The sequence below is a fragment of the Crocodylus porosus genome, unplaced genomic scaffold (genome assembly GCF_001723895.1).
Source record: "Crocodylus porosus isolate Cpor-Errol unplaced genomic scaffold, CroPor_comp1, whole genome shotgun sequence".
Classification (NCBI taxonomy): domain Eukaryota; kingdom Metazoa; phylum Chordata; order Crocodylia; family Crocodylidae; genus Crocodylus; species Crocodylus porosus.
The window spans coordinates 184,441,878-184,452,697 of record NW_017728886.1 but is presented as its reverse complement, the minus strand read 5'-3'; the positions used below and the strand labels follow the sequence as shown (position 1 = coordinate 184,452,697).

The 10,820-nt window shown below is 42.6% G+C and overlaps 1 protein-coding gene across 3 annotated transcripts in view; it reads right to left on the bottom strand.

Moving 5' to 3' along the window:
- DLGAP1 (DLG associated protein 1) overlaps nt 1-10,820 on the bottom strand; it is a 546,520-nt gene that overhangs the window by 19,737 nt on the left and 515,963 nt on the right. For all 3 annotated transcript variants that reach the window (XM_019546483.1, XM_019546490.1, XM_019546496.1), the window contains one exon: nt 9,378-9,469. In XM_019546483.1, coding sequence (XP_019402028.1) covers nt 9,378-9,469 — 92 coding nt within the window. The remainder of the gene's footprint in view (nt 1-9,377; nt 9,470-10,820) is intronic.

Genomic DNA, 10,820 nt, shown 5'->3' with positions numbered 1-10,820 from the left:
CCTAAAGTCTAGGGCTGCTGCCTTACTGCATGCCTTTGCCACCTTGCGCTGGATGGTAAATTACAGCAGGTGATGATCGCTGTCGCTGTCTTCATTTTGCATTGTTTCCAATAAGGCAGAGGCCTAAGAGGGGAGACATTGATTCTTTTGTCACCATTTAAGGGATTGTACAGATGGCAGGAACGGCATGGATTGGGGAGGAGGACAGCAAACTGTATTAAGAAAACAGAGCAAAAAACCTGTGTGGTCAGAGCAGGAGGCAGACTCAGAACGGTTGCAGGGTTTGTAAATGGTAGAAGGCAGACTCAGGAAGTGCAGAAGCAAGTAATGGTTGTTGCAATGGAATGTGATATGGCAGCAAGGGTGAAGGTAGAAGTTGGAAGTGTGTGGAAAGAAAGGAGTAGAGAAATACAGAGGCCAGTAGGTATGTGGGGATTCGATAACTCTTACAGGAACTCAGGCTACAAACAGGTGTCACCCTTGTGCCAGAAAATGTTTTATGGAACATAATGTAAATGAACAAAATGCCTAAAATGTAAGCATGATAATTCCTAGTAGTAGCTTGTGCCATGTGATTGTGGTGAATCTTTGCTTAAGAGGAGCTGGGCTGGGCATGTCCAGGTGGGGTGGTGCCTGCTCCAGTCTTTCTGCCTTGCTCCTGCACAGTAGCAGGTGCACCATACTGCCTATGGTATAGTTCCTGCAAGTGGGGGCTGCCTGCACTCTCCAGGTACATAGGTGCTGACTTTGCTTTTTTGCTGGTGGGTGTTCACAGAAGTAAAAAAAGAAAAAATACCTCCCAAAATGGCACTTTACTTTTAATTCGGCGTATTCCTGTGCTGAGACCTGCACATGCCCAGACAAGGCAGTGTGTTACTTCTACCCATCTCTGCAGCATCTGTATAGATCAGGCACTTTAGTGGGGCTTTTTGGGGATTTTTATGTAACACCTGATTGACTCAGCTTCAGCTAAAAGAGCCAAAAAGCCCTGCTGAAGTGCCCAATTTTTACAGATGCTGCAGAGTCAGACTGAAGTAATGTGGTGCTTCTTCCAGTAAAATGCCTATTTTTTATTTTTAACCATCTGCCAGTGTGGCTCCATGGATGCTGAGTTTCAGTGGCTGCTTGAGCCCTGGAGCACACATGGAGTCAGTGCCTGTGCCCCAGGCAGATTATTTCAGAGTGTGTGTTCTGCTCTGCAGAGAAAGGGAATCCCATGGGCTAGCCTGCCCCATGCTTGCAGATACGCATCTTGGCATTTGGCCAAGGAGCTAGGGCTGTTGTTCTGCAGGATCAGGGCCCTGAAGTGTTGGGAAGCAGGTTCCCAATCTTGTGGGACAATGGCCCTGGACATTGTCTTCAAAGCCGGCCATAGGGAAAATGGTGCTCTGGGCAAACTTGTATTTTGTCTTCCTCCCCACCCCTGCCAGTAAGTGGCACTGCTGCAGGCAGACAGGGGCACGGGGCAGCCTGGTACAGAGGCAGAGCAGCATGGTGTGCCAGGCAGGCAGGTGACAGGCATCACTGCTGCTGTGCAGGAGCAAGGCGGCAGACTGCAGCAGGCACCACCCCACCTGCATGTGCCTGGCCCAGCTCCTCCTGCAGTGACTGAAGGCAGACTAGGATGGGCACGACTCTTCCTGCTTGGGTTGGGGATCAGCTGGCATGGGGCAGGGCATGGGGAGAGTGCTGCTGTAAGTGCAGGCTGCTCACACTTATGTTGTGTTTGGCCCCCCCGACCATGGCACCGTGGGGAATCACCCATGTAGAGTGACCAAGTCATCCCTAGAATACAGGGCATCCCACTGGTGTGGGGGGAAACCACTGCCCCCCTAGCCTGATCAGCAGTGAGGGGTAGGGCAACCACCTCCTTGGCCAATCAGCAGTGAGGGTGGAGCAACTGGGCCCCTTGGTCATTTGGCAGCAGGGGGCAGGGTCACCACAAAAGGCCACCTCTCTGCTTGGCTGGCTTAGAACCATGCTGCTCCTGGCTGTGCGCTGCCCTATGTCTAGGCACAGCCAATAGAATTGTGAAGATAAATGACTGACATGTATTGCCACCAATGACCTGAGAAACAGGACATTTTGCCATTGGTTCCTCATTTCAAAACGGATGGGGGACAAAGGGTTTTAAAACAGGATGGGCCGGTATAAAACGGGACCAATGGCCATGCTACACCCACTCCTAAGGCTGGCTCTGTGCTTCTGCACCTGGATCAGCTGTGCCTGGACACATCCCAGCACTGCTGATTATGCAACAAGAATGACATCTGTTTGTAGCCTCAGAGGAAGAATGGGAGCTATCTTCCTTCTTTAGAGTAGGGAAGAGAGAGAGAGGTAGAATAATAAAACAGTTCACTAGCCTGACATTTCATGGCTGCTGATGTGGCCTCTCAGTGAGTCAAAGCATGGTAAAATGGGAGTTTAGAAGGGGATACCCCTACAGTGAGGGGGGATGGAAAGGTTGAGGGGAGAAAAGTGCTGGCAGTATTTTAGTTGTTATCTTCTCAGTAGTTGTCCTATCTGCATCTGTGAACTATATTCTAAATGTAGATTCTTCTTCTCTCTCTCTCTCACTTTTTTTAACAACAGAATAAGACAGTATTTTTATTATAACAGCTGTTGCTCTGGACTTATTTTGAAACAGGTGGTTAAGTGATGTAAGTCACAGTGATACCATTATAGTTTTTTCACAATAGGCTCCAGTTGCATTGACAAGCTACAAAATATGAGATAAGCCAATATCTGAAGTTTTTTAACTGAGCGAAACATTTAACTTCACATTGATCTGGTTTTGCTTATCAATTAGGCCACCAAACTGAAAAATCCATTATTTACACAACTCTAATATGCATGTCGATGCATGCATGTGCACTCTCTCTCTCACTTGCACTTCCACTCCTTTTATTCAGGAACCAAAGAAAGCCTGACAATCAATAAACAGTATACTCCTCTTAAGACAACAAACTTTGTGGGCAGAGGGGAAAAAGCACCGGCAGCTCTCTTTTCCATGGCTCTGAGGAAGTCTAACTGCAGCAGAGCCTGCTTTTGCTCGCTTGTGATTTACCCCAAGTTGTGAAACTTAACCAGATGGTGATATGCCTCTATTTTAGCATATCTGTGAATCAACTGTTTGTACTGCAGGTAACTTCCTGGTTCTCCAGCACAAAGCAAATCCCAAATGTGAAAACATCAGGCTCTCTTAACCAAGATGATGTATTGCCAGAAGCATTATATTTCAAAACTTTCAGAAGTATACCCTTACTGTTTTCAGTATGAACTAGTGTTTCCAGTGACAGACTCAGTTCAACATATACAGCAGAATGACCTACTTTTTCTTGCTCTGTTTTTATCTATACAATACTATGCTACAGGCTTGCCTGACGGACTGTTTTTGATACCAGGCTCTGTAATGATATCTGCCCTTGGAAAAAAAAAAATCATTTGGTGATAGAAAGCAGCATCAGCTTAGCATTTAAGAATTGAAAGAAATAGAAGTTAAATTAAATGAAATAAAATGCCTCTCACTGCACACTTATAGAGAGTGCCTCAGTTAATGGTAGTTTGGTCCCCAAGGTAACTTCTCTACCCATTTCTAAGATAATCTATCCTTACAAAATGCTATCTGAATCCCAAAGATCTGTTTAGGTCAATTAAAGTTCCATGCCACATCTAGCAGGAGATCTACTAAATCTATACAACAAAGTTTACATTGCCTTTACATGTACAGAACATTTGCAAGTAGGTAAATCTTTCTTGAAAAAGCTTTTATACAAAAGATGACTTTTAGGGGTAAAGAGCTGAAAACACGAACTCTCTGGCTTGCCTCTTCACCTGCTTTTAGATTCCTTGCTTTTGTACTCATTTGTGCCCTGTAGGCACAAGGTGTAATAATTACAACTTCAGAGAACTACAAGAGATATCTGGCCCATGGTGCAGAAAACCGTGAAACCACGGACTGGATAAACCAGTATGGAGCACAATAAAATGTCTGTTCTGAAAAGCAACAGCAGGGTCACTCATCTCTCTGCTGCTGCTGCTTGTTCTTTCTGAGAAACATGTTTGTTTCTATTGTGGGGCTTTTTTTTTTTTAAACAGCAAAGCAACCTACAGATGGCAAGTTGTAATGACACAGTGATTCCAGCCTGCTCCATTATCTCTGTTCTGTTGCTTCTTGTATTTGGCTTGTCTGCCAAGGTTATGATGCTTTTAGCAGAGTGAAACTAGTTGTGCTTCAATATCATTGACATGCGAGTCTTGCAACAGTAGGACTCTTGACAATATATCTTCAAGAATTCCTGTTAAATAGGCAGCAGACTAAGTGAGCTGTGAGGTTATAGAATGAGAATCTCATGTTCATGGGTCTTCTTTTTCATTCATATATTTTTGCACCCTTATATAGCCTTAAAATAGAAACTATTTCTCTATTATTATTCTATGTTAGTGCAATCCTTTAGATATTTTTTTAATGCACTGTAGAGAATGTGTGTGGACAAAAAATGCTGAATATCCAAGCAAAGTCAGCCAGCCAAGGGTATAATTTAGGGGAAGTACACATTTCAAAAGTCTTACCTAGAATTCTGAAATTTGAGAAGGTCTATTGACAACAGATGAATAACTGCAAAGGTAAGACTGTAAAATCTTGTTTTGGCAGTTTAAATAGTAGCACAAGTAGGAAGCCATGTGAAGTATGTATTATTGTTTAATGCAAGACCATCTAAACTAAAAGAAAGATGAATTAAAAAAGGTTGTACTTGGGGTTGAGGAATAGGTTGCAAAAGCTAGCAAGCTGAGAAGATGGACACCTGTACATTTGGAGCCTATATACTGCTTCATCCAGTATGGGATTAGTTTTGCTACATATGTATCATTTCCCGCTTGTAACATGTAAAGGCCTTTTCGGATTATAAGTCTTTTGTATCCTGAGTGAACTCATTTGCTGACTATTTGGTGGCTGTCCTTTATCAGTCAGTTCACTTTTGGAAGTACATGATGGATTACTGTCTGCCGGTCTGTATAAAACACCAGTAGCCTCAACTTTATCAGCAAGGAATCCCAAAATAGCTGTCATCAGGTAATGCAGAAATAATGTTTTCTCACTACAGAACTTGACAGGCAAATCTTACCTCTTGATTTTGTTCTCCAGACCAATAAAAAAAAGTAATAGGAAAAAAGACTGTGTAAATAGGATATTCATTACCAGCAGTTGGCTTATTTTGGATATTTATTTCTTTTGTTATTAGGGAGAAGGTAAATGGGCCTTCATCACCTGTTTAAATGGGCTCATTTACTTAACATTAGAAAAGCTATGGGGTGTAGGGTGCTGAAGACCAATATGTAAAATAAGGTCTGCCAGAACCGTGGTTTAACAGGTAATGAGGAACCTGCTCAGAAAAATCATAATAAGCAAGGCCACTGCCATTCATATTTTTTCTGAAGTCTTTTTTCTCTCGTGGTTTGAAAGTTAGAGGAGGAGGATGTTCTGGTATATTTAGTAACAGCATACACTGTCTATTATTTAGTTATCTTCTTAGCAGATACAAAATATAAGAAATTGGCACTAAATGGTCTTGTGATCTACTTCTAACTACTGTCGGTGAGAAAAATCCTGTAGACTTCAGGAAGCCCAGTAGAAGCAGCTCAGATTTGTTATGTGTGGGGTTTCCTGTCAGGGAGAAGATGCACAAGATACTCAGACTCCTCATTAGTGCTTTTTTTAAAGCTGGACCATCGGGCAGCCCAAACAATGATATGTGTAGGACTAGAAGGAAGAAAGTAAGAGGATGTGTAGCTTGCTCTCTCATTGCCTGGCATGAAGCAGTACTTCACCGTGTTCACTGCTGCACGCTCTACCACACTGCACAGTGGCTGTGAGGCAGTGTTGTACTAAATCCACAATTAGACAGTTATACTAGCTAAAAATGCCCTCCCCAACCCCAACAAGGAAGAGGACAGTACTGCTGCAGTCATCAGAGTCCGCTTGGCAGATGCTCCACCTCTTTGGAGAGGGAGGAATGTTGTTTGCTGAAAACCGTGTGAAAACCCCCGGAGTCAAATGCTGTGTGGAAGTCTATTTCCGTATGTGCATTCAAGTGGCAATTTGCTGGCAGCACAAGTGCCATTTTAGCTATTTACACACAGGTTTAGATTCTGTTATGCCTACATGTAGACTCAGTGCGTGTAGTTGGTACGAGCTGGCTGGGCAGGTACAGCTATGCACATGCTCCCACTCTGGACATGTACCTGTGTCAAAGTTTTATATATATAAAACCAGCCAACAATCCATGGCTGGATGTTAGATTCCAGAGAAGACGCTTTCCACATTTTAGTCCCAATAGGTTAGTGATTAGGGTACTTGTCCAGGAAGGCAGAAGCCTAGGTTTCAAGTCCTTACTCATCTAGTAGAGACTTGACCCAGCATCTCTCTAACTTCCCAGCATAATACTCTAACCATAACGCCACTGGTTAGGCCAGGGCTGGGCAAAATGTGGCCCAGGGGCTGGTTGCGTCCTGCCAGGCCATTCTATCCGGCCCATGGGGCCCCTAAACATTTAGAAGATTCATCTGCTGAAACTCAGTAAGTGGCCATCTGCCCAAAGTAATTGCCCGCCCCTGGGTTAGGCACTACTTAGACTCCTCGTTAGTGCTTCTTTTAAAGCTGGACTACTGGGCAGCCCAAACAATGATATATGTAGGACTTGAAGGAAGCAAGTAAGCTAGAGGATGTGTAGCTCAGTGGGATGCCTGCTGGCCGAGAAGACAGCAGGCCTTCTGTTCTAACCTGGACCTTGTTCCCCATGAGGCAGAAACAGCTGTTACTAAAACATTTTGCCCATTAAATGCAGTGGGTAGTGAATCAGTTTTAAAAGAAGTGCTGGAGAAGAATCAGAAAGTGCCTAACCTGTGATGTGGTAATTCTGACTTTCTAGCATCGTACTTCAGAGAACCAGATTCAAACATCTCTGGGCAAGGGCAGCTTAAAACCCAGGTCCTAAGTTAATACCTTAAGCTCTCAGCTAATGAGGATACAATAAGGGAGGCTGTCTCTTCCCCATTCCTGAGTGCTTTTTCTGGGATTTAACTCAGGTACCACATGTAGGTAACCACATGCCTATCCAGCAAGTTTAAAATGCGAAAATACCTACAGTGTTTCTGTGTTCATTTGAGAGTATTTCATAGATATACTGTTTTACAGTGCTGTATAGAGATACCCAAACTAGCCCTGAAATTGGCTATTACCCCAAGCATCTGCCTGGCAGTGCACTGTGGACACATACTTGAGAACTGTGGTTTTCAAGCTGTGCTTCATGGACCCTTGGGGGTCTACAGACTATGTCTAAGGGGTCCACAAAAGATGACTATGATGAATCAAAAATATGTGAATACCCACCTCTATAGTTCAAAAGGGTCTGCACCTCCGTTCAAAATGTTTTAGGGGTCCATCAATAAAAAGATTGAAAACCACTGCTTTAGAGCCCTGTCAAGACTACAAACTTACTGTGCTTGCCTTGACTTACTCACCCTTCATGTTGCACAGATAAATCTGGTTTCACTGCTATCAGATGGGCTGGTAGCACAGAGCCACATGGTGTCTTTTTGAGAGTGCTGATAGTGGGCACAGTTAATTAGACAGCAATCAAAAAAGGAACCAGGTGCCATAAAGTGCTTTATAAAGCAATGGGTTAATAAATCCCAGTCATGAATTATGTATTGAAAGCTTTATAGCTCTTTAAAACAGATATTCACCTGTTCTGTGAAGCCTGAAAAACCAGCTCCTGAATAAAGAACCCAAACACTTTATCAAACCTAGCTTTTCACCTGGGTGACCAATCAACAGTTCATCTGTGAGGTAGATATTGGTCTGATTACAGATGCAGCTCCATCAGGCTGCTTTTTGCCTCTTGTGAGAAGGTAGCAGGATGAAGTTGTCAAGACATCAGCTTACAGACTACACTCATGTCCTCACAAAGCCAGGGGACTTGATTCTCAGCCTTCCAGCCCCTGGAAGTGCTAACAGTGTATATTGTGACACTGCTGGTGTAACAGCATAGCAACAATAATCTGTTTGAAGTGATTTACAAATAGTATTTTAAAATTAACCCTCTCCATGCCAGCAAGTAATTATCACTATGTCTCTTTTGCAGATGGGGAGACTCAAGTAGGCAGGTTAATTGACTTGTCTAAATCCATACATGGAGTCAACATCAACTCCAGCCTGATTCCCAGTGCTATGACCAATAGACCACACATTTTATTTGAATTCAGCTACAGTTCACTTAAGATTGTGAACAAGACAACCTGCTTTACTGAGAGAAAACACTGGAAGAAATTATCTTCTATAGTAAAGTTCATATTGTAAGTATAATTATGCATTGTTTGTCTTTTTTCTCAAAGAGATTTTTAAAATTGCTTTTATACAAAGGATTTTTTTGTGGATGGCCTCTCTTATTGAACTAACTGGGAAGGATATAAACAAGCTTTAAGGGTACCAAGTACCATTCCTCAGTTATACAAGCTATGACACTCCACTTTAAATGTACCTGTAAAACAGGAACATAATGAATTGTGGAAGCACACATGCATTATCTTTATCTAGTTTCTGTTTTATCTAAAATTTTTAATCTTAACTATGAAAAAAGTGATTTTGCATGCAGGCTCTTGGACACCTTGTCTAGTTGGTGTGATTTTTGCCTTAAAATATTGTGGTGGTATTTTGTATCTGAAAAGAACATCATACATAATAATTTAGGGTGCAGACAGAAGTGCAGCTCCCAGTTGTAACTCCGAACTGGTTCTGCAAAGCGTTCTGAGGTACAACCTTACTCCAGACCAAACAGAAGTTCACTGTTGGTACCAGGGGGGAAGGGAATCTAGCTGCAGAGCTTGTAGCCAAGTTCCCATAGCGAGGGTCGGCACTCTCTGTCATCTCTCCCTGTTTGCAGAATGGGAGGGGGGAAAGGCAGTGGAGGGAGCTCATTCTTGGGACTCCCCAGCTGGTGCTGAAGGGTGGGGTGGGTGAATTGGAGCCTTAGGGGATGGCTGCAATACAGCCCTCCCACACTCCAGAGGGGGGTTAAACCCCCCCCCCCCAACTGAACTCCCTCCGCTTCCTTTCCCCACTCCTATTCTGAAAACAGCAGTAGGTTGGGAGCTCAGAAGACACAAGTTATACAAGATGCTACATTTTGTAACATTTTTATCTGATACCTCATGCCACGAGTGGTCAGATTTTCACTCAATCGGCCATCTTTAAGCTGTTTGAAGCCATGCACTTGTGTTTGGTCACAGCTATAAACTGCTTTTTGTGGCTAGATAGGCAAAAATTGTCACTTCTGTCTGCACCTTTGCTTCAAGAAATCAATCAACTGTGTACTTACCATTTCTCCTCCTCTACTTGAACACCTATGGATTGGAACTTACTGGTTGCTTTATTTTCACCCAGTCTGGTGGATTCTTCAGCACCATCCACCTAAAAAAAAAAAACAACAAAAGCTAAACAAACCAGATATAAATGGTATGTGTTTTAATAAAGATATTTAATGCAGCTCATTTACTTAAATTGTTATTGTATCTTATTGACCAAGGGATATAAGGTCTATGCTTCTACCATAGCTGCCTTCATTCATTCAGATGCTTATTTATCTATAAAATACCATGCACATTTATGACTATATACACAACTGTGATTCTTGCTAATGTATAAAACGTTTGTAGGCAAGGATGGACTTGCAATATGCAGATGGAGTTTCTCCAACATATGATAGATTCTGATTACTTGATTTATTTTTAACTAATGTGAATGTGCATGAGAAGTGAAGTGATGTTGAAAGTTATATATTTTAAAGGAATTAATTTTGTTTACGTATTAGCATTTTGGAATGGAATATTACCAGTACAAGATTCAAAACACATTATACGTGCTTTTTATCGGCACTATTAATCTTCAAATTGATTCATGTCAACATTCATCATAACATATTTGATAATTTCCCAGTTCAATTGGGACCTGATTTTACAAAATAACCTGAAGGTAAGTATGATTGGGTGTTTTGGGTAGTATCTGAATTCCTGGTTCTTTTGCCCCAGGCATTGCATGTAAGATACCAGCCCAGCAGAAAATTGGGGTGGGTGGGGGATTGATGACTGTCCAGGATATGGATATTAAGCTTCGTTATTTTGGACTGACATGGAACTATTAAAACAAAACAAACCAAAACAGCTCTTTGGGGTAGAGATCATTTTCTTCTCTGAATCAGATTATATCCTCTTAACTCATGTGAAGAGGAATATTTTTCTGGAATAGATCCTACTAACACCAGTGGCGGTACTCAAAGAGTTAGGCACTACTCAAGGTTAAAAAAAAAATCTGGACCTTGGTGTTTTAAGATGTAAATTTAAAATATTATGAATGGTTATTATAATAACAACTCGGCACCTAGCAGCAAATGACATTTTCCTATGGAGACTAGAGTAATGTGAAGAAGTGATCTAAAAATTCCTACTCTGAGCTGTGGAATATGAGCACCTAAATATCTAGACCGAGAGGGTTGGAAGTGGAAAACACAGTGCTAACACATACTATAATGAGTGTCTCTCCCAACTGACTACTACATAAACATCATTGACTCCAAGATGAACATGGGCCGGCAGTGTGGGGAGGCAGTTAGGAAGGCCAGCCGCACTTTGTCATGCACCCACAGATGCATCTCGAGCAGGTCCAAAGAGGTGATCCTCCTCCTCTATGCGGCACTGGTCAGGCTGCAGCTGGAGTACTGTGTCCAGTTCTGGGTGCCACACTTCAAGAGGGATGTCGACAGCAT